Raw genomic sequence first — 21,794 nt, 5'->3', positions numbered from 1 at the left:
CTGCTGTAAGACTGAGTTGGAGCCCTTAACTACTTTCTCAAGCTTTTTCTGTTATCCACTACTATCATCTATCATTAAAAGTGGATTGCTGTTGGGGCGTCTCCATAGCAACTTTTTTAAATGTCATGTTAATAACTAATCTGCCTCTATTCCCGTTAAGTGGATCAAACATTACTTCAGTGAAAATGAAAGTAAAAGGGCAGCTCACGCACCTGAGATATAACACGAGTATATAACGCATTTACAGCATGTCACCTCATTATGTTTTCAGCCCTCTCTTGTGCAGTACAGCAGTTCTTCCTCCATTAATCAGGTAGGCAAGATCAGTAACACGCTACAGTAAGATGGTTAATATTTAGTAGATTTTATATATTATATCAATAATTTAACAACAGGAAAAATCCATTTGATTCTTCCTTCATCAATAATCCTCTGTCATTTTTTTCTCAAGTTGATACATCTCTTTTTCCAGCAATGGCACCATCAACTTTGTCCAGAAACAGAGGAGTGACTGGCGTCAGAAACACCAACAGATTGATTTTATTCATCTTCTCTCTGCTGTCCCTGGCTTATGTTGCAAACTCACTGAGCAACAAGGAACTTTTGGTAAATGAATTCTTGCTAAAGCTGCTTTTACACTACAGCAGTTACACCTTTATGTGTCACTGCAAGTCACCATGAGCTCATTGAGGTAGGCATTTTTTTATGTAGGGCTGAAGCAACTGAAACACTTACAACCGCTTTCTGGAAATTTCAGGAATTCAAAGAAAAACTTCGGAAAGCAGAAGAAAATGCAGCCAAAATGAAGGTAAGTCAGTGAGTTTCATGTTGATCACATGTCAGTGGAATTTGAAACAAGAAATGCATATTAGTCATATCTTTGTTGATGTTGACGTACAGTGAGAGAGCACACAATACATATACCAGTAAATCTGATCTGTGTCCGAAATGTTTTTTCATCAGGCATACAGAAAAGCAACATCCTCACAAGAACTGGATGAAAAAATGAAGCAGCTTCATTCTTTTATGGAACTAATGAAGACATCGTCATGGTCAGAGGATTTTCCACCACTGGTGGAGTTGGCAAACAGTTTGAGTCGCTTCATTGACAAAACCAAGGTTTGGTTAAAAAAGCAAGACGACAGCTTCGCTGCGGCAGTAATTGAAAATGAAAAGGAACTGGAAAATCTGAAGAACGTCCTACGATTCCTAGAGGAGCAAAATGATGAACTGTAACAGTTTCCGTGTAACTTCTTTGAATTAAATATAATATAAAATATTGTGTTTACACATTGGTTTAGAATCCTGAGTAATTATTATTATTATTATTATTGTTGTTATTATTATATTTCTGGTTAATAAGGTGGTCAGAACTTCTATTTTAAACATTTTTTAACTTTATTTTGCTTTTACTGTTCCTGACTGTTTGTTTTCTGTTAAGTAATAAAACCTTTACTTATTTATACACTTAAATTTCACAAGTATGAAATTTATGTATTTCACAAAAGTAGATCAAACTTAAATTAATATGTCCATTACATGAAATAACTATGTATGCAGCCTCAACACATGACGGGTGTATTCTCTGCAAAACTGATACCAGAGCTCATTGAGCTGATACAGCTTGATTTTTACATCTAGTCGTTGATATTATAGTTATTCATTAATGGCACTGTCTTGTTTTAAACTAATTGCTCTGTTGGTGATTCATTGTGGTACTTTAACGTTAATTCTACTTAACTTGTCAATGAAACCCTGTAAAATTACTTTAATCATCTCTCAAGTTACTACCCAATGGTAATAAAACCCAGTTAAATTAGCAACACTAGCTTTCACATGTTTTATCTGAATTGTAGAGATTTATGCACGCATCAGCCTCTTTTAAGCTGCTTTTAACCCCTCAGGGTTATTACTGGACATCCATCCATCCACTTCCGCTTATCCTTTTCAGGGTCATGGGGGGCGCTGGAGCCTATCCCAGCTGTCATAGGGCGAGAGGCGGGGTGCACCCTGGACAGGTCGCCAGTCTGTTGCAGGGCCAACACACACTCACATTCACACCTAGTGGCAGTTTGGATTATCCAATTAACCTATCCCCACAAGTTGCATTTCTTTGGACGGTGGGAGGAAGCCGGAGTATCCGGAGGGAACCCACGTAAACACGGGGAGAACATGCAAACTCCACACAGAAAGACCCCGGCCTGATGGTGGAATTGAACTCAGGACCTTCTTGCTGTGCGGCAACAGTGCTAACCACCGTGCTGCCCTGTCCAGTATTACTGGACAGCTTGATATATTTTATGACAGTAATATCACTATAGTTTTTTCTGGAAAGCTGCCATTTTGCAATACTCCTATATTACAGTGGTACTTTAAGTCATACCAAACTCAAGCATAGAAAACTTACTTGTAGTTACTATACTTCATCCACCTAGAATTTTTGCACTGCAGCCTGAAAGATGAATGATTAACATAAACTGATGATTACAAAACATTTAGCATGGGTCCATGCTTGATTTAACTGATTTTCCTTCTCTATCTGAAAATACTCAATATATATAGTATGTGGTTCCATAGTGTAGTGGTTTACACATTTGTTTTACATATGAAAGGTTGCTTGTTTATTTCCAACTGGAGACACAAAATCCCCTTTATTTATTTTATTTTTACTGCATTGTCAAAGTCTGCTGAACGTCACTTTATCTAAATCTTAATCTCTTAATTACTTGTGCTTCCACACTGTGGTCTTACTCTTCCATCTTGTCTTTGTATCTTCTATTCATTGCATCATTTTCAGTAGTGAAAAACAGTGCAAATGATTTTCGAATTCAACTACAACTACTGTCTGCCAATCATTGACAAATATAGTCTGCCCTATTGTACTCAGAATATAATCATCAACGCGCTTTCAGCTTTGATACAAGACACATTATCATTTATGATTCATTCAAAATTTTAAGACTGTTCATTCTTTTGGACAAGTGGACCCTGCTGAATGGAAAGCTCCAGCGTGCTGTGTACACCATATAGATAGTAAATGTAAAAGGAGGGCAGAAAGTGCATGAAGCAGGAAGTTAAAGGAGTGTTTTTATAGTGTTTTATGTTAACTGACAACCACATATTCCAGTAAAGTGTTCAGACAAATACTACTCCTTTGAAAACAAAGGTGAAAGGGCAGTTCACACACACCCTGTAATATGATTGAGGTGATATCAAGAGTATATAAAAGCATTTACAGCATGTCCTCTCATTATGTTTTCATTCTTCACCCGCACAGCAGCTCTTGCTCAGTTGATCTAACAGGTAATTTCATTAACATTGTTCAGTAAGACTGAATTAACCTTATGTACCCACAGTTTTCTGTTTCCTTTTTGTCTCAAGCTCTTGTCATTTTCAGAGCGATGGCAGCAGCAGACTTATCAAGAACCAGAGAACCAGCCAGAACTACCAAAGGCTTGTTTCTCATCTTCTCTCTGCTGTGTCTTGCTTATGTCACAAGTTCGCTGAAGACCGAGGATCAACTGGTGAATAATTCTTGAATACTTTCCTTTTTTTTTTTAATATAAATCGAATTATAGACTTATTTTTACAGATTTACCCCACGTAATGATGGGCTCATTAATTTTTCTTTATCTGCAAAAGGTTATATAGATCCTTCAGCTGCTGTTATTTTCTCAAATTTCAGGAAAAAATGAAAACTGCATTAGAAGAGGCTGAAAGACAGAAGGTGGGTCAATCAGTCTCCGAGTTGCTCACAAGTTGGCTTTGAAAGTCTTCCATATGTGTAGGAAGAAAGGTTATGTTTAAAAATATAAATTAACAATTGCATTTTGCATCACACTGCCTTAGTGACATTTAATATATGTTTTTATAGGCAGAAGAGAAGTACAGAAATGCAACCATCACAAAACTATTTGATCTTGCAAGTTCACTAACTAACAAGGACCAGATGGTAATTTCATATTTTCTTAACCTTTTATTTTGATGTGAAACAATTACAAATGTATTTCTATCATAAACTCCAGTATTTTTATATCACGACAACCTCATTGACTACTAGACCTTCCTACATTTGCAGTTGTTTTCACTGAGCTCATAATCCTTATGGTTTGTTCCCTGCTGGGAAATTTCAGGAAATGTTCAAGGAAACACTTCGCAAAGCTCTAAAACAAGAAGAGAGACTGAAGGTGGGTCAGTCAGTCTCCAGGTTATTCACATGTTGACTAAGACAGTTTGTCATTTGCAAAGCCTTTAGTGATGTTACACACAGCATACTGACAGAACTGCAACTGAAGGATGTGTAGGTAATAGGAGTGTACACAACACAATGTAACAATAACAGTTGTATTTTTCTCCATCAGGCAGAATACGAGCACAAAATTCGAACTGCTTCAAAACAATTTGATGAAATATGGAGGCAAGTTCTTCCTCAGCTGGAATTAGTGAAGACGTATGATTCTCCACCACTACGGGAAATGCTAAACATTGTGATGCGTTCACTGAAGAATAGCAGAACCTATTTAGACAAGAAGATGGCTTTGCTGCAAGAACAGTAAGAAGCCAGAAAAAACTCCATAAAATAATAGGAGGAAAAATCTAATTGAACTGCAACAATTTATATTTCCATCCATATCTCTGTTGATCTGTGTTGTAGATATATATGTATCTGTGAAATAAACATTACACTGAAATGTTAAAAAGTTAAATGTTCTCCAATGTTTTTGTTTGCTTTAAAGTCCAGATATACAACAAGGGAGTGAATTAAGGGAACCAAGGACACACACACACACACACACACACACACACACACACACGTGCGCTGAGGAGAACTACATACGAGTGGGAGAGTGAAACACAGGTGTATACAATCAAGAAAATCATGAGGAGGAGCCAAAACTCAAAGCAGGACACAATAGACAACTAAAACAAAAAACTACTAAACAGAAAGACAAAAAAAAATTACACTGAACAGGATAAAAAAAAGGAAAACTGAGGAAACCAAATACAAAACATAAACACTCAACAAAAAGTTGAATCTAAATAACTAAGATAAACACAAAAACTAAAAAATTCAAGTTACTAGAGTGTAACTAAAACATTACTCAAAAACTAAGAGCAAAATGAAACTTCAGGGTTAACGCTGGGTGTTTGCTGCTATCAAGGTTGTTCATTTCTTACAGGGTGTATTTTAACTTTTGCTGTGAACCTGGGACGCTCTGAAGCCGGTTGGATTCCAGATTAGAGATCAAAAGCTTTCAAATCGCAGTCTAATGATCAATCAGGATTGCGAAGTTTATTCTACAGTTTAATCACATTGTACACTAAAAACAATGAACTGTCAGTCATGATGAGTGATACTATTCATGATGTGTTTATTTGTCATCAGCTAAACTAAATAAAGGACTTCTGGTCTATATATACACGCACATACATGCCTGCATATGTGACTGAATTGCTGTACTAAGAAGCGCAAACAGCTTCTTCTGAAAAGTAACACATTTAACACAGTCGAATACTGCCCCCTGGTGCTGATTGTAAAGAAATAATGGGTCATTGGGTCATTGTCCATTTGCACTGTTAAGCACTCTCTGCTCAGTTATGCAGTATTTGGCTGAACTTCTACACTTCAGAATTCATTTTAACACTTCTACGAATACTCCATGTCACTGCTAGGCCATCTTAAATCAGTCATGTGAATTGGTGAATCCCTGGACTCTAAAAGGTTAAATCAAGCATACAAGTCTGTCACGTGTATTTTTTTTTTTAAAGATCCACCGTTGTGGTGTACAGAGGCAAAATTACAAAAAAATATATCATTGTCCAAAAACTTGGACGTAACTGTGTAAGAGGCATGTTTTATTAAAAGAAAGAAAGAAAGAAAGAAAGAAAGAAAGAAAGAAAGAAAGAAAGAAAGAAAGAAAGAAAGAAAGAAAGAAAGAAAGAAAGAAAGAAAGAAAGAAAGAAAGAAAATCCATTGCATGTGTTATTTCCTTAATTTCCAGTTATGTTCAATAACATTTAGGTCAGATGTGCATGATAAAGCCTACCACATTATGTAGATCACTGAATGATGCACTAATAAATGTACTCAATCAACAATGTGAATACTGTGTTTCCAGTCTTGCAGATTGCAGAGACAAAAATCCCTAAAAACAAAAGAGGCATCTATTGTTTTTAGGAACATGTAGAAACTCCAGACCCTGAGAGCTGTAACCAAAAGAGATCTGAAAGCAATATCAAAGTGGCACCAACTTTGACATTGCCACACAGTTCCTCCTAACTGCTTTCAGAAACATGATACCAAACACATGGTAACACCACTGACATAATCCAAAAGTCAGGGTTGCCTTTTGCAGCCAAGCTTGGACTGGACAACAAGGACTATGTTTCTCCATAAAGGTGTAAATTTCAATCAGAAACAATCTCTAAATGTTAAACAGTATGCTGTTATAGCTTGTTATAGTTTCTGTTTACTCTAAAGAAATTATAACAAGCTCTGTTTTGTTCCAGAAACCTCTTCCTTCAACTGCAACAGTTTGGAAATGACCAGCAATTGTTACTGAATCTGAGCTCTAGATGTGCATTCTCTTGTGTAACTGCTTTAAAATAAATCCATGCACATTATTTTCCTGACTGAATGACTGGGAAACATCCTTACTGATCAAATATATCTTTACTATTAAATGGAAAATAATATTTACTCATATTTAACAAATACTAATACGTTATTATTAGTATATTTTTATCAGTTTACAATACATTATTACTACAGAGAATTCATTTCAAAATAGGTTTGTGCAAAAGCTATTTCTCATGGGTGGATATAACAAATTTTACTAAAAGTTAGTAAACATTGCTAATTACCTACCCTACCCTAAAAGCTTATAAAATGGTTCCTAGTCATTTTTTATACAATGAAAGAAGAGCTTAGAGTGGAAAGCTTTTGGAGGGTTTTTATAGTATAATAACTGGCAGCTGTCTATTCCCAAAAAGTGTAAAGCACTGAAAATGAAACTGAAAGGGTAGCTCACACATGTGAGATGATGATAAGTGAAGTGACAAAAGAGAACATAAAGCATTTGCAGCGAGTCATCTCACCGTGTTGTCATTCCTTACCCCTACGGTAGATTACTTCTTCTTCAAGTCACAAATGGGTAAGACCGATAGCATTGTACAGCATGTCAGTGTATGTGTGTGTGTGTGTGTGTCTGATTGAGTGAGTAAAAGATTGCATTCTGGTTGTGTGTTTATGTTCAGCACAGCACGTACCACTTACTGTACCTCATGTTTACTTGATTTCATGTTCATGAAAGGTGAAGCCGGTCTCGACATCCTACATTTAGCTCTGTCTGATCAAAATATTTAAAAATATCAGCATATGTATTCAACTACAATTCTCCATTTTCCATTATTTTTGATATTCTGTTTTAACTTCAGGGCCAATGGCAGCAGCCTTATCCGCAACCAGAGGACAAGCTTGTGTCAGAGAACACAAGTGCCTGTTTTTCATCTTTTCTCTACTGTGTCTCGTTCGCGTCATAAATTCACTGAAAACCAAGGACTATGTGGTGAATTCATCCTTGCATAACATCCTTGCAATTTATTTGTTAACTTGTTAACATACACTGCAAGTTATCAGCATTTTTCTTTAAATGAAATGGGCTTTATACTTCGCTGAGCAGTTTCCATTGTCTCAAATTTCAGGAACAAATGAAGATAGCAATAGCAGAAACAAACAGAATGAAGGTTGGTCAGTCTCCAAGTTTTATATGTCATGCATCTCTAATAACTGTAACTAATAAACTAACATGTAACTGTGATTTTTTTTCTCAGGCAGAACACAAGCATAGAAATGCAACAATCACAAAATTATTCGAGCTTTCAAATTCACTGGCTAACAGTGAAAAACTGGTAAATGAATAATTTTGCTTTTGTTAATTTTGAGAAAATTAAGAATTTACTTGTTTTCATGTGTGTTTTCATTATATTAGCCACACACTGTGCTCTGCTTCTTTCTGGGAAATTGTAGGAACTATTCAAGGAAACACTCCGCAAAGCTGTAAAAGAAGAAGAGAGACTGAAGGTGGTCCAGTCAGTCTGCAGATTACATTTGTTTAGAAATATACAACATGAATTCATAAAATTAGGAAGTAAAAAAAAAATCGATATGACATCAGTATAAGTCTAATACATGGATGTGTAGGAAACAGGAGTCTATGTGGCACAAAGTAACACTGAACAATGAATTTAAATGCTAAAAGTTGTATTTTCCCCATCAGGCACAATACAAGTACAGCATGCTGACTGCCTCAAAGGAATTTGAAGAAAAAAAGAAGCAATTTCTTCCTCAGTTGGAACTAGTGAAGACATTGCCATATTCTTCAGACCTGATGGAAATGGCTAACATTGCAAGGAAAGCCTTAAAGATTGCTAGAATTTATTTAGACGAGAGACTGGCTTTGCTGCAAGAACAAGAGAAACAAGATACTGAGTTGTAACAGTTACGTTCTGTCTACGTCTCAGTGGAAAAATATTGTTTTTATATAATTTTCCAAACATATTCTTATGAAATTATCTGCAACTTTTTTAAATAAGTAAATGTTTGATGCAATAAAAGTTATCTTTATTCCCAGAGAACTTCTTTTAGTTTTGCCGCTCTTGTCCAATGATTTGACATCATAATACAATTTTAATAAATATATTATGTAAAAAAATAAATAAATCATGTTACGCGTCCTTTTTTGAATCTCTGAAATAATTGTCATAATGGGAAATCTTTTGTTTCTGAAGTCTGATTTTCAAGTCTTGATATGAGGCTTGAAGGGTGGGTCTGATGGAAAACCAGAAATTCATTGTCTAATATGTTGTCACAAAGTCATTAGGTTATAAGCCAAAAGAAGATCATCCAGGGTTTCATATCATAATTCATTCCTCCCTTTTGAAACATAGTATTAACAAGACTTACTTTTTCTTCAGTGTGACCAAAAATGAATGACAAACTAGTAGAGAATTATTTATTCTGATTATTTGTCTATAAATACTAATGGACCTCACGCTGATTTTGGAGACTGTCCCATCCTCTGTAACACACATATAATGAAGATTTACAGCAACAGTCTTTTTCTAATTTCCAAGTTCCTCTAACTGTGAACTTTAAACCCTTCAGGCTCAACATATGATATAAATCCATTTTTATACAGTCAGTGCCAAAGGTGAAAGTCTGTCATTACAACAACAACAACAACAACAGCAACAACAACAATAATAATAATAATAATAATAATAATAATAATAATAATGAACAGAAAGCACAAACTTAAAAAGCAAACTGTTATTATTTTTAATTCTTCATTGCATTTGCATTAGTTAGCAGCATGGCCTTTTATGTTGAGTTTGAATGCGTCTCCCTGGTCAGGTGAGTTTTCTTCAGTTAACATTAAACGGGAATCATTAAACATGCCTGTTAAAAGCTGCCTGTCCAAGACTCTGGTTCAAAAGAGGTTTCTAACCTCAAAAGTTATACTTCCTTATTAGATGAAGCGTTGTTAAAATCCATACTTTGACAGAACCACAGTGCACCTAAACACCCGCCCACCTACCCGCCCACAGGCTAGCATTTTCAAGGAGTCTATAAAGCATTTTGTGTTGTGTTGTCATTCAACATTCATGCTATTATTCATGACTCCTTTTAGTAGCAGGTAAGAAGAGCAACACTGTACTGTGAGAAGATAGTGTATGCAGATTTTTAATACATCATGTCCAGTGAAATTTAAAGACTTTACTTCGTTGTGTTGTTTTAGAACTGTGATGGCAGCAGTAGATTTGTCCAGAAGCAAAGGACTGAGTGGTGTCATAACAACCAAAGGCTTATACATCATTTTAACTCTTCTGTGTCTGATCCGCCTTTCAAGTTCACTAATAGAGCAGGACCAACTGGTAAAGCGATTGTTGACTTTCCAAACGAACAGCTAAATTGAGCACTTCTACAACTAAGTCATTACATTCAAATGTACAGTGTTTTGGGGGTTTTCTGGCATAATCACATGCTTCACGTGCATGTTTGTTGATGTTTCCTCTTTATTTGCAGGAGGAACTGAAAGAAAATGTTCAGAAACTGCAACGAGAAGCATTGAGATGGAAGGTAAGTCAGTCAGTATCCATGTTGTGGAAATGGAGGAGCAATCTGGAGGGTCTATAACTATAAACCACCAAAGCAAATCAACATTTTCCATCATGCAAAGCTTTTTTGTAACATAATAGACTTAATTATTTTCTTTCTTGTTTTTTTTTGTTCCTCTGGCTTTATTTTTTCCTTCAGGCTGAAAACAAGATTGACAGAACCTACATACCAGAATTGTTAGATGATATGCCACACATAATGAAGTCTTTGTCTGAAGTGCTAAGGAAAAATTTTGCACCAGTGTTGAATTTTCCACCACTGCTGGAGATAATTGATGACCTAAAGACATTCCTCGAGGCATTCAGTGAGTACATAGGTAAATACCTTGAAACTACATCTGCAGAAATCAAGGGCTATGAAGAGAAACTAAGTGTTGTGATGGAGCGGATAACACACCTAGAGAAGCACAAAGGCGAACTGTAACATATTAATCATTACAGACACAACACATTGGTCTGTTTCTGCTATTGTATGTACTGCCTGTGTAAAACTTCTTCTATACTAAGCAGCTTTAGTTTGAAATTTTTTGAAAAGTGGCTTTGAAATGTTTTCACTGAGGAAGACTTTGTGTACAAGTGTGCTACAAAGTGTGATGACTTGATCAGCTTGTAGACATTTTCATTTTAGAGAGCTAATATAAACAAAAACCACTGAACACATAGATTGTGTGTTGAACTGCATCAGTAAATCTGGCAGTAGTCAATGACTTACAATGTTTTGCTACATGTCATAAAGAAATGTGTTTATATGGATGGTTAAATGATTTATTACATTCCCATGCTTATATTTCTCATTTGAAAACTGTTAAGATATCGTTAAGATATCCATCTAAATAATAGAGAATGTTTCCAAAGCTATATAATAAATGTCAAACTGAAAATTGAAAATACTGGAAACCTGGACTATTCCCTTGTTTCACAAAAACGTCTCTAATGTTCATTTGGACCCATTATCATTTATGCGCATTATATTTTGTATTGCTTTAAATATATGCAGGGATTTTTTTCCTTCCTCCCCTTTCAATCTGTAGTGGTTCGGTCCAGAACCTATTTCGGCTTTTGCTTAACCAATTAACCAATTAGCCAACGCCACCTTGTTAAATGTTAATTTGGTCAGCTGGTTTATTTGTGAAGGTGTGATTGGTCCACTTGGATTTTTTTCTGTTTCCTGTTTTTATTTAAACACAAAATGTTTAAACAAAAAAGGTTTGGTCACTTAATAAAGTTGTTCCCTAATACTATAAGTGTGGCTGGAGTCTTCCACGTCATCAGATCTTTGTCTTCTCCATGCACCTTGGAAGTAGGTGAAGAAAAATTCGTTGCTTTAAATGCACAGCAACATTGTAAGTGAGTGCTAGCCTTAATGGATTTTTCAAATTTAAATAAATGAAACCTCTGTCCCTGTTTACTTTTGTGTGTTTGTGCAATTTTATTCCATAGTATTAACTGGATTATACTGATATTGTAATTATTTATTTAAAGTAGCTTATAATCTACTAGATATTGTATTCAGTTATATAAATAAAGTATCAGCGAGGTTTATGTTATACTCCCGTCGCATGAAAGATACAAGCAACAATACACAGCATAATATTTGATGCTTCAGTAAAGCTTTGTGTAAAATATTTTTTTATTTCAAATGATTTGAAATGATCAGTGACAATCAGATTGATGTGCATGTTAAAATAACTGTGGATCCTGGTATTTGTAGAAGCTCTAAGAAAAAACTGTATTCTGATAACCACCTATTTACATTTATTATATGTTATTACTAACTTCCTGTGTTGATTGTAGCGACTAACAAAAGTGGCACAAAATTAGTGACGCATGAATAGTACAACAGTAGAACACAGTATACAAACCTAACATCACCTTACATCATATTTGGTTCACTGATATTATTGGAAAAACTGAGACTCTGCTATTCTCTTGTTTAACAAAAATGACAGTTCTACCATTGTATCATGACTGGTTTCCTTTTTGTCTTTGTGGTTAAAATGTGTTAACCACATTCTCGTGCCTTTGCTGTCGGTGGCTTCTGTCAGTTTTTTCTTTAAATGTCACAAGAGTAACTGATGACCCTTAATTCCTGTAAAGTGGGTCTGACCGACACTATTTCTGTGGAAAGAAAAGCAAAAGGGCAGCTCACACACATGAGATGTGACATTAGTGAACTAACACCAGAGAATATAAGCCATTTGCAGCGTGTCGTCTCACTGTGTTTTCAGCCCTGACTTGTACAGTAAAGCAACTCCTACTCCATTCACCAGGCAGGTAAGATCAGTAACACTCTACAGTGAGATGGTTTACATTTAATATATTCTATACAATATATCAATAAACAGGACACATCCATTGAATTCTTTTTTCAATAATATTTAGTTATTTTCTTTCAAACTGATACCAGTTTTTTTCAAACAGGGATGGCAGGATCAGCCTTATCCAGAAACAGAGGACTGATTTTTTTCATCTTCTCTCTGCTGTCATTGGTTTATGTTGCAAATTCACTGAGCAATAAGGAACTTTTGGTAAATCTTTTAGCTTCTTTTGTCATATGACCAATACATGTTTATCTGTCACTGCAAGTCACCACAAGCTCATTAATGGTTGGATTTTTTTTTTTATTCAGTTCGAGATGTTTGTATGTGGTGCGGCGAAGCAACTGACACACTTACAACCTCTTTCTGCAAATTTCAGAAACTCAAAGAACAACTTCGGAAACTAGAAGAAAGAGCAGCCAGAATGAAGGTTAGTCTGTCAGTTTCATGTTGATCACATGTTGTCAGCCAAATGTGGACATGAAACTACATTCCACAACAGAATATAAACTAAACATCGTTATTTTCTTCATTAGGCAGACTACAAGTACAGTAAAGCAACCAATTCAAGAGAATATGATGAAAAAATAGAGCAGTTTTATTCTATTTATGAACTAATAAAGACATCATCAATGGCAGAGGATTTTCCACCATTGCTGGAACTGATGAACAAATTTAGTCGCTTCATTGACAAATCCAGGGTTTGGTTTAATGGGGCGGAAGATCACAATAAAGCAAGAATGAAGGACAATGAAAAGAAACTGGAAGAACTAAAGAACATCATCAAATTTCTAGAGGAGAAACGAAATGAACTCTAACGGTTTCTATTTAATATCTTCAAAATAAATACATGTTGTTTAGATATACTATGTTTTCATGAAAGAGGTGGACATCATTTATTGCCTGAACTGTGATTCATTTTCATTCATTTATACACTTTAAATAAAATCTGAAATATGATGGATGTATTACCTGTGGAAAACTTGATTCTAGGCCAACTCCTTTTTACTTCATTTTAACAATTTATATTGATAGCACTGTGTTTTTTGTTAACTAATTCTTATTTACAATTATATATAAGTGACACAATATATAATAATACTTCATTCCTGATTCTCTTCAACTTAACATGTAAAACCTGCAGCATTACTTTGATTTGGTCCAAGCTGTGCTTAATGACCAAAACTGGCACTGAATTCAGGTCAGACTTATTAAAGTTTACATTATTCTCCTGTCACTGTTATCGCCATTCAACTGTCACATTTCCGCTTTTCTCAAATCTAGTCAGAAGGTTTCTGATTATAAATAACTTGGCATTTGGATAAATGACAAATTTCATATATTGACATATCAAGGCAACAAAACAAAACATAAAATTACAAGAGAAAGTTCAAAAGAATGTGAACCAACTTATTATGAATTCAATTCTACGGTAGTTAAATTATTACACTACATATACTAAATTTGAAAAAAAAAGCAGTGAAGATTTTGTTAAAATATGAAGTGGCTTTAAAGCAGTTATCATAACAGTTTATTAGACAAAAGTATAATTCATTGATTGTTGTATTGTGTAAAATCTCACCACTAGATGTCATCAGATTGCAGACTGTACTCTCCAATCATTCAGCTGAATTCTCTTTTCTTAACCCCTGCATAATCCTAGCTATAATAACCACATAAGACAAACTTTTAGTTTTAGTTTTTTTGTTTTTTCAAAATCCATGTGTCAGTATGACAACCAGCTCATTTCCTATTGCTACAAGTAATTAGATTAGCCTAGAATTACATTGAGTGTCCCCATGGCTCACAAATGCTTATGAGTTCTTTTCTCCTTTGCCTTCTGGCTGGCCCTAAGATTTCGATGGCCCTAACTGAGATTTTATATGAAGCCCCAAAACACTTCCAGCACAGCCACCACACTGCTAGGTGAAGAAAGAAAGCAACTTGTATAAAAGGTATATCAGTAAAGAAAATGAAAAATAACATAACATTGAAAAGAACAAATAAATAGCAATGAAAAATCAATATGAATAAAAAATGAGTAGCAAGTATATCTTGTTCTAATGAAAAAGACATTAGCAAAAATTAATGATAAATTTATTACTTTCTAGTTGCTGTTTGTCAGGTGAAAAGATTTGCCGTATATACAAGAAAACACTACAAGGTTATTTGGTCATTATTTTTGTCTACAATTTGTAACAGTTGCTGTTGTAATGCAGTGTATCGCTGCATAATGGCGCCTCCTGTCTCATGACTGGTGTGTCACCCCCTTATTTAAGATAAGATAAGATAAGATAAGACTTTATTGATCCCACGACGGGGAAATTTTTGCGTTACCTCAGCGCAGGTACAGATATCACAAGGAAATACAAAAATACAAATAAGTACAATCAATGAAAAAAAAGTAAGACAATACACTATATACAATGGTAGCATACACAGTATGTGATTAAGGATATGGTTGGAAATATGCAAGACATAAACTATATAGCTTGACATAACTATTGTACCACTACTATTCCTATGTATAGACATGTACACACACACATGAACACACTAAATATACATATGCATACATATATACCTGCACATGTCCATACACATGGAAGGTCCATTATGCATGAAGTGGTGACCGTGGATGTTCACAGTGTCCAGTGATTTATGACATCGTGATTGAGGAGTTATAGAGTCTAACTGCTGTTGGGATGAATGATCTGCGAAAGCGCTCCTTCCTGCAGCGAGGGTGTTTCAGTTTCTGACTAAAGGAGCTGCTCAGCCCACTCACAGACTCATGCAGTAGGTGATGTGGGTTGTTCATGATGGATGTCAGCTTTACTAACATCCTCTTCTCGCCAATCACCTCCACAGACTCCAGGGGACATCCCAACACGGAGCTAGACCTCCGCACCAGTTTGTCCATCCTGCTCCTGTCCCTGTCCGTGCATCCACTCCCCCAGCAGGCTTCTGCATAGAAAAGGGCAGATGCTACCACAGTGTCATAGAATGTCCTTATTAATGTCCTGCAGACTCCGTAGGACCTCAGTGTCCTCAGCAGGTGGAGTCGACTCTGGTCCGTCTTATACAGGATGTCTGTATTTGTAGTCCAGTCCAGTTTATTGTTGAGGTGAACATCCAGGTACTTATAAGAGTCCACAATCTCAATGTCTTTCCCTTGGATGTTCACCGGTGTTGTAGGGGGTGACTTCCTCCTGAAGTCTATGATCATCTCCTTTGTCTTGCTGGCGTTGATTTGGAGTACGTTGGTCTCACACCAGCCTACAAAGTCGCTGATGACCCCCCTGTATTCCTGATCATTGCCGTCTGATACGCATCCAATGATGGCTGTATCATCTGAGAACTTCTGTAGATGGCAATCGTCCGAATTATAACAGAAGTCTGAAGTGTAAAGGCTGAACAGGAAAGGTGAGAGAACCGTGCCCTGTGGTGCCCCCGTGCTGCAGATTACCACCTAGGACACATAGTCATCGAGCCTCACATACTGTGGTCTGTTGGTAAGGTAGTCGATGGTCCATGCAGTCAGCTGTTTGCCTACTCCGGCTCCCTCCAGCTCCCTTCTCAGTACTGCAGGTTGGATGGTGTTGAAAGCACTGGAGAATTCAAAAAACATGATCCTCACAGTGCTCCCCGCCTGCTCTAGGTGAGAGAGGGATCGGTGTAACAGGTAGATGACAGCGTCATCCACCCCGACTACAGAACGGTAGGCGAACTGCAGGGGGTCCATCATTGAGCCCACCAGTGGCTGAAGGTAGTGCAGGATGAGCCTTTCCATGGTCTTCATCAGATGAGAAGTCAAGGCAACAGGCTTGAAGTGGTTGGGCTCCCTGTGGTGTGCGATTTTTGGCACCGGAACCACACAGGAAGTCTTCCACAGTTCAGGAACCCTCTCCAGGCTCAGGCTCAGGTTGAAGATGTACAGGGCCACCTGACAGAGCTGGTCTGCACAGTCCCTGAGCAGTCTGGAGCAGATTCCATCCGGACTGTCTTCCTTGCCTTCGTCCTCTTGAGCTGATTTTTTGCTCTTCTTCGTACCATCTCTCTGTAATGGATTCTTCCGTGTGTACACGGACTAGTGTGCTCAAAAGTAATGTGTAGTAGAGGTAGCACTTTTATTTTTGATATTTTAAATAAATGAGTACTTTTGCAAAGTTAGAAGCTTTTGCTCATTTGCCATCCACCTGCACACCTCCGCAGTTGGCTTCATCTCCACCGCACGTTACAAATCCACTTGGGTTGGCGAACGAACTGTCATAAAATAAGTATGTTCTCAGAAGAAATGCTTCAGAGTCATCATCTCATCTATTATGTTGAGCCAGCAGGTCAGGTACTGTGGCTATTTACTGTTACATATATTCAAACACGACTTTGATATAAGAAGTTGACCATTTGAAATAAGAATCGTCAAATTCACTCCGGTAGAGTCAATAAATAATACTTACCTTTATCCTATATTTATTTTATTTTTATTTTATTTTTTCCATCTCCGATTTTCTTTTTATTTCTTTTTCTTTTGAGCACCTAGATATTCTTTTAGGAGCCATTTATTCAGTGTTAGGATAATCAAAAGTCCATATTGAGATGTAGCGTTATGATGCAGTTGTTCCAATTTTGCCCAGCCACTACTGGGGCTAACTTCTGGTTAGCGATGCTAGGGCTAACCTAAACAACCACAAAGGCACTTTATGCCAGGGGCCAGCCCTGTGTTGTCGTTCTCTAGCCACATGCATAAAAAGCCAGTATATTTAAGATGCCAGGGCACATTAGCGGCTTCCACAACCCGATGTCTGCTCTTCTGTACTTTTAATTGATTAATTTTAAGTTTATAAGGATCCACCAGTTTGTTTGTTTTTTGAAAACTTAATTAGACACTTTGTTTTCATAACTTACAAAAAAACTGACTGTACCTTTAAAATTTCAAAATCTATGGAGGTTTCTGTGTAGGCGTCTGTGGCCCTTACGCAGCTACACTTTGTCTGTTTGATCATTTAAACTCTGTTCAAACGGAAAAAAAACATCATGTGGCTAACTATGACAGTGTCAATATTTGTTGTTACAATGTGACAGTTCAAGTATGTGAACATAAAGGATACCCACCTGCTTTTTCTCTTTTACTTTTAGAACTTATTGTAGTATTTTGTTTGTGTTTCACTGGCTCACTGTACTCATATTGAATTAATAAAATTACAAGAACAAATAATTATGCACAAAAAAAGTAAATACAAATATAGCTGGATACACCCACAGACCTTCCCACCCATAAGTGAGCCGTGTCATAGAGGAGGTAACACCAGGTCTTATATAACGTATGTGTGGTGTATCATCCAATTATTTTGTCATTCATCGCTTCTCCTTCCAATACCAGGTATGATCTGTGACGCTGTATTAAGAAAAGATTTTGTTGTCAAATTGTATTCTAATATCGTGACTCATAGTAAGAAAAAGTTTACTTTGTAAGTTTGCTCTCTGTTGTTGTTTCAGAACAGTGATGGCAGCAGCAGGTTTGCCTAGAAGCAAAGAAGTGAGTGGGATCACAGTCACCAAAGGCTTATTCATCATTTTCACTCTGCTGTATCCAGCTAACCTTTCAAATTCACTGATAGATGAGGATCAACTGGTAAAATTATTGATTAGTTTTGTTTTTTTAAAATTGCATTGTTTTTGTATTGGGTCACGGACCACCCAAGCAAAATGACTGTTTTTGTTTCCATTTTGGCATAATCACATGCTTCACATGTTTGTTGACATTCCCTCTGAATATACAGGAGGAACTGAGAGAAAATGTTGAGAAACTACAGGAAGAAGTACTGAGAAAGAAGGTCAGTGTCAATGTTCATGTTATGGATGAGAGTCTGTCACTGCTAATATAAATCTTTCTAATGTTATGGAATTAGCAAAGCCAAAAAAAACAAATAACTATAAATAAAATCCATCAATGTATCTTTTTATATCTTTGATATATAAATGATATAAAAAGGATATATGTATTGATTTTGCTTTGGGTTTTTTTTGTCAGGCTGAAAACAAGCTAGATAGAATTTATACTCCACTAATCTATGATGATGCTACGCGCTTAATAGACCACCTATTTAAAATGAGAAATACAGTGGAAGAGTTTAAACTGCTCACGCCATTGCGGCATTTCATGGATGACCTAAAGAAGCTCATGGATGCTACCAAGAAGTACAAAGGCAAATACCTTGAGTTAAAAGCTGCAGAACTCAAGGACAATGAAGAGAAACTAAGTGGAATTATGAAGTGGTTAGTATTACTAGAGGGGCATAAAGATGAACTGTAGCATATTGTCTGTCTCTTTCGCTGATTCCACTGTATTCATAAAGCTTCTCTTCCATAATGTGCAGATTCAGTGTGAAGTTTTTCACTCTCATTATTATAACATTGTTATAATTTGTTGTCTTAAGTAGTATCAGTAAAGCTGACAGTTAATAATAATGTATAGGAAGAATAAACCCTGTCTGCAAATAAAGCTCATGTTTAATAATCAACGATTTGTCCAATGCTTACTCACTGATAAAATATATCATATATCATAAGTGTAGCACACCAGTCAATTAGTCACATGATGAAGGCTAACCAATTTATACACTCATATCATTAATTTAATATATACTCATTCCTCACCACTCTGAAACATAAGGCTCAGGCTTTTGAAATATGTCTGTTTATGCCTCACTGCCAGGTGATAAGGCTACTGGATTATCACATAAAGGTATCGTCTGCTGCTGGATTAAAGCAATATTCTCTCACATTCACAATATTTGTGCCTCAGTCTGAATCACAAAATTGGTCATGTGTAAATCTTATTCTACATGATGATAAGAAAAAAAACATTCTGCTCTTCAGGCACTGATAGGAATAAAACTACTATATATTTCTATCCTAGGTCTACTAAAACCAGCATGAACAGTAACGTTCTCTAAATTGTCAAATTACAAAAAATACATTATTAGGTCTGAAAAAGTCTGACTTTCTCTTTTTATATATACTCTTAACTTCATCTCTTTTTTAAAGGCACCTATATACATAGATAGTTAATAGGTTTATTATTACTGTTAGAGAAAGTTTGAAATAACCATATTACAAATTACTGACTGAAAACTGTACTTATTGGAAACCCAGACTGTGTATTGGTGGTATTGTAACACAATGATGCAATTAGTTTAATACGTCATGAAGATTTCTGTGAAAGTGAAACAACAGAAAGTGCTCAATGTAAACACAAAACCGCCATCCCCTCTATCGTTCTGGCCAACGTACGCTCGCTAGAAAATAAACTGGACGACATCCGACTGCTACGTTCATCTCAAAGGAATGTAAAGGACTGCTGTGCTTTTGTGTTCACGGAAACATGGCTTAGCGACAGTGTCCCGGACCGCGCCATTCAGCTCGACCAGCTAACATGCTACCGTGCTGACAGAGTCATCGTCGCGGGAGGTAAGACCCGCGGGGGAGGACTTTGTGTTTACATCAATGACGCCTGGTGTCGCGATGCTGTTGCGGTCTGGAAACACTGCTCACCAGTGCTGGAGTTTATGGTTATTAAGTGCCGGCCATTCTATCTACCGAGGGAATATACAGCCATACTACTGTGCGCTGTGTATATCCCTCCCTCCTCCAATGTCAACAACAGGAGCGAGGCACTGAATGAACTGTACCAGCACATCAGTGAGCAGCAGACAGCCCATCCTGATGCTTTTCTCATCCTGGCTGGGGATTTCAATCATGCAGACTTAAAGTGCGTTTTTCCAAAAATACAACAACACATAGACTTTCCAACAAGGGGAAATAACACACTGGACTTTGTTTACACCACCCAGAGAGGAGCTTACAAAGCTTTTCCCCTCCCCCACCTCGGCGCCTCAGACCACATCACTGTCATGCTAATGCCTGCTTACAGACCGCTCGTTAAAGCCACCAAACCGGTTCGTAAGCAGATACAAGTGTGGCCAGAAGGGTCTTCAGAGGCTTTACAGGACTGCTTTAACACCACAGACTGGAACATGTTTAAGCAGGCTGCCACCTACAACAACACCACTGACCTCCAGGAGTACGCAGAGACTGTTACAGCCTACATCAACAAGTGTATTGAGGATGTAACAGTCACGAAAACCATAACTGTCCGGGCCAATCAAAAACCATGGATGACAGGAGAGGTCTACAGGCTGCTGAAAGCTCGGAATGTTGCCTTCAGAGATGGAGACGAGGACAGCTAGGGCCAACCTTTCCCGTGGCATCAGAGAGGCTAAGAGACAGTACTCCAGGAAAATATCCCATCACTTCAAAGACAGCAGAGACTCACGGAGCCTGTGGCGGGGCATTCAGACCATCACAGATTACAAGCCCCCACCACAGACTTGTGACAGTACTATCCCCCTGCTGAACGAGCTGAACACTTTCTTTGCTCGCTTTGAAGTCCGAAACAGCACCACTGCACAGAAGACCCCACCCCCTCCTGGTGACCAGGTGATGACTCTGTCCCCGGACAGCGTGAGGAGATCCCTCAGCAGGATCAATGCACGTAAAGCTCCGGGTCCTGACAACATTCCTGGTCGTGCACTGAGAGACTGTGCAGTGGAACTCACTGATGTCTTCACAGACATCTTCAACATATCACTCATCCAGGCTGTCGTCCCCACATGTTTTAAAGCCACCACAATCATTCCGGTTCCAAAAAAGTCATCTCCCTCCTGCTTTAATGACTACCGTCCTGTTGCACTTACTCCCATCCTGATGAAGTGCTTCGAACGACTAGTCATGCAACACATCAAGACTGTCCTGCCCCCCTCCCTGGACCCCTTCCAGTTTGCGTATCGGCCCAATCGCTCAACCGATGATGCCATCTCCACTGCACTCCACTCAGCACTCACACACCTGGACAAAAAAGATTCATATGTTCGAATGCTGTTCATAGACTTCAGTTCAGCATTCAACACTATAATCCCCCAACAGCTCACTCAAAAACTGGTCCAGCTGGGGCTCAACACCTCACTGTGCAACTGGCTGTTGGATTTCCTCACCGGAAGACCTCAAGCAGTACGGGTCGGCAGTAATACATCCAGCACCATCATTTTAAACACGGGGGCCCCGCAGGGATGTGTGCTGAGCCCCCTCCTCTTCACTCTGCTGACCCATGACTGCACTCCATCACACAGCTCCAACCTCTTCATCAAGTTTGCGGACGACACAACGGTGGTGGGTCTCATTAGCAACAGGGATGAGACCGACTACAGAAGTGAGGTGAGACGCCTGGCCACGTGGTGT

At 37.5% G+C, this 21,794-nt stretch overlaps 5 protein-coding genes across 7 annotated transcripts; all 5 read left to right on the top strand.

The window, feature by feature from the left end:
* Window positions 1–234: 234 nt before the first annotated feature.
* LOC146580509 (uncharacterized) lies at window positions 235–1,240 on the top strand. The gene is made up of 4 exons (XM_085269619.1): window positions 235–313; window positions 473–606; window positions 758–808; window positions 964–1,240. The coding sequence occupies exons 2-4, from the start codon at window positions 475–477 to the stop codon at window positions 1,234–1,236; spliced, it is 456 nt and encodes a 151-aa protein (XP_085125745.1). The 5' UTR covers window positions 235–313; window positions 473–474; the 3' UTR covers window positions 1,237–1,240.
* A 2,034-nt stretch (window positions 1,241–3,274) lies between these two features.
* On the top strand, window positions 3,275–4,745 carry LOC146580508 (uncharacterized). 3 transcript variants are annotated; one of them, XM_085269617.1, is made up of 6 exons: window positions 3,275–3,303; window positions 3,398–3,524; window positions 3,686–3,727; window positions 3,875–3,952; window positions 4,134–4,187; window positions 4,362–4,745. In XM_085269617.1, the coding sequence occupies exons 2-6, from the start codon at window positions 3,402–3,404 to the stop codon at window positions 4,554–4,556; spliced, it is 492 nt and encodes a 163-aa protein (XP_085125743.1). In that variant the 5' UTR covers window positions 3,275–3,303; window positions 3,398–3,401; the 3' UTR covers window positions 4,557–4,745. The 3 variants fall into 3 exon arrangements, with proteins under 3 accessions (XP_085125743.1, XP_085125742.1, XP_085125744.1); XM_085269616.1 differs by lacking the exon at window positions 3,275–3,303 and having other exon boundaries at window positions 3,309–3,524; XM_085269618.1 differs by lacking the exon at window positions 3,275–3,303 and having other exon boundaries at window positions 3,309–3,524; window positions 4,366–4,570.
* A 2,333-nt stretch (window positions 4,746–7,078) lies between these two features.
* LOC146580507 (uncharacterized) lies at window positions 7,079–8,651 on the top strand. The gene is made up of 6 exons (XM_085269615.1): window positions 7,079–7,154; window positions 7,438–7,568; window positions 7,705–7,746; window positions 7,834–7,911; window positions 8,030–8,083; window positions 8,280–8,651. Exons 1-6 carry the CDS (start codon window positions 7,151–7,153, stop codon window positions 8,496–8,498), a joined length of 528 nt encoding a protein of 175 aa, XP_085125741.1. The 5' UTR covers window positions 7,079–7,150; the 3' UTR covers window positions 8,499–8,651.
* A 723-nt stretch (window positions 8,652–9,374) lies between these two features.
* Window positions 9,375–11,710, top strand: LOC146580506 (uncharacterized). The gene is made up of 4 exons (XM_085268061.1): window positions 9,375–9,415; window positions 9,801–9,936; window positions 10,088–10,141; window positions 10,319–11,710. Exons 1-4 carry the CDS (start codon window positions 9,375–9,377, stop codon window positions 10,601–10,603), a joined length of 516 nt encoding a protein of 171 aa, XP_085124187.1. The 3' UTR covers window positions 10,604–11,710.
* Window positions 11,711–12,680: 970 nt separating this feature from the next.
* On the top strand, window positions 12,681–18,931 carry LOC146580505 (uncharacterized). The gene is made up of 4 exons (XM_085269614.1): window positions 12,681–12,927; window positions 17,994–18,033; window positions 18,278–18,331; window positions 18,529–18,931. Exons 2-4 carry the CDS (start codon window positions 18,001–18,003, stop codon window positions 18,808–18,810), a joined length of 369 nt encoding a protein of 122 aa, XP_085125740.1. The 5' UTR covers window positions 12,681–12,927; window positions 17,994–18,000; the 3' UTR covers window positions 18,811–18,931.
* The last annotated feature ends 2,863 nt before the right edge of the window (window positions 18,932–21,794 follow it).

Source organism: Mchenga conophoros, linkage group LG3 (genome assembly GCF_057382185.1).
Source record: "Mchenga conophoros isolate Kocher_MC1m ecotype Shallow Benthic linkage group LG3, M_conophoros_male_GT1.1, whole genome shotgun sequence".
Lineage (NCBI taxonomy): Eukaryota > Metazoa > Chordata > Actinopteri > Cichliformes > Cichlidae > Mchenga > Mchenga conophoros.
The sequence above is the reverse complement of the archived record's forward strand: the minus strand, read 5'-3'. Positions and strand labels throughout refer to the sequence as shown.

Excerpts from the sequence above, each read along its gene's own strand:
- LOC146580509 (XM_085269619.1), top strand. The coding sequence starts at position 475 with ATGGCACCATCAACTTTGTCCAGAAACAGAGGAGTGACTGGCGTCAGA. Across the intron at positions 607-757 it reads TGAGCAACAAGGAACTTTTG|GAATTCAAAGAAAAACTTCG; the intron begins GTAAATGAATTC and ends TGGAAATTTCAG. Across the intron at positions 809-963 it reads AAAATGCAGCCAAAATGAAG|GCATACAGAAAAGCAACATC; the intron begins GTAAGTCAGTGA and ends TTTTTTCATCAG.
- LOC146580508 (XM_085269616.1), top strand. The coding sequence starts at position 3,345 with ATGTACCCACAGTTTTCTGTTTCCTTTTTGTCTCAAGCTCTTGTCATT. Across the intron at positions 3,728-3,874 it reads AAGAGGCTGAAAGACAGAAG|GCAGAAGAGAAGTACAGAAA; the intron begins GTGGGTCAATCA and ends ATGTTTTTATAG. Across the intron at positions 3,953-4,133 it reads TAACTAACAAGGACCAGATG|GAAATGTTCAAGGAAACACT; the intron begins GTAATTTCATAT and ends GGGAAATTTCAG.
- LOC146580507 (XM_085269615.1), top strand. Across the intron at positions 7,747-7,833 it reads CAGAAACAAACAGAATGAAG|GCAGAACACAAGCATAGAAA; the intron begins GTTGGTCAGTCT and ends TTTTTTTCTCAG. Across the intron at positions 8,084-8,279 it reads AAGAAGAAGAGAGACTGAAG|GCACAATACAAGTACAGCAT; the intron begins GTGGTCCAGTCA and ends TTTCCCCATCAG.
- LOC146580506 (XM_085268061.1), top strand. The coding sequence starts at position 9,375 with ATGGCCTTTTATGTTGAGTTTGAATGCGTCTCCCTGGTCAG. Across the intron at positions 9,937-10,087 it reads TAATAGAGCAGGACCAACTG|GAGGAACTGAAAGAAAATGT; the intron begins GTAAAGCGATTG and ends CTTTATTTGCAG. Across the intron at positions 10,142-10,318 it reads GAGAAGCATTGAGATGGAAG|GCTGAAAACAAGATTGACAG; the intron begins GTAAGTCAGTCA and ends TTTTTCCTTCAG.
- LOC146580505 (XM_085269614.1), top strand. The coding sequence starts at position 18,001 with ATGGCAGCAGCAGGTTTGCCTAGAAGCAAAGAA. Across the intron at positions 18,034-18,277 it reads GTTTGCCTAGAAGCAAAGAA|GAGGAACTGAGAGAAAATGT; the intron begins GTGAGTGGGATC and ends CTGAATATACAG. Across the intron at positions 18,332-18,528 it reads AAGAAGTACTGAGAAAGAAG|GCTGAAAACAAGCTAGATAG; the intron begins GTCAGTGTCAAT and ends TTTTTTTGTCAG.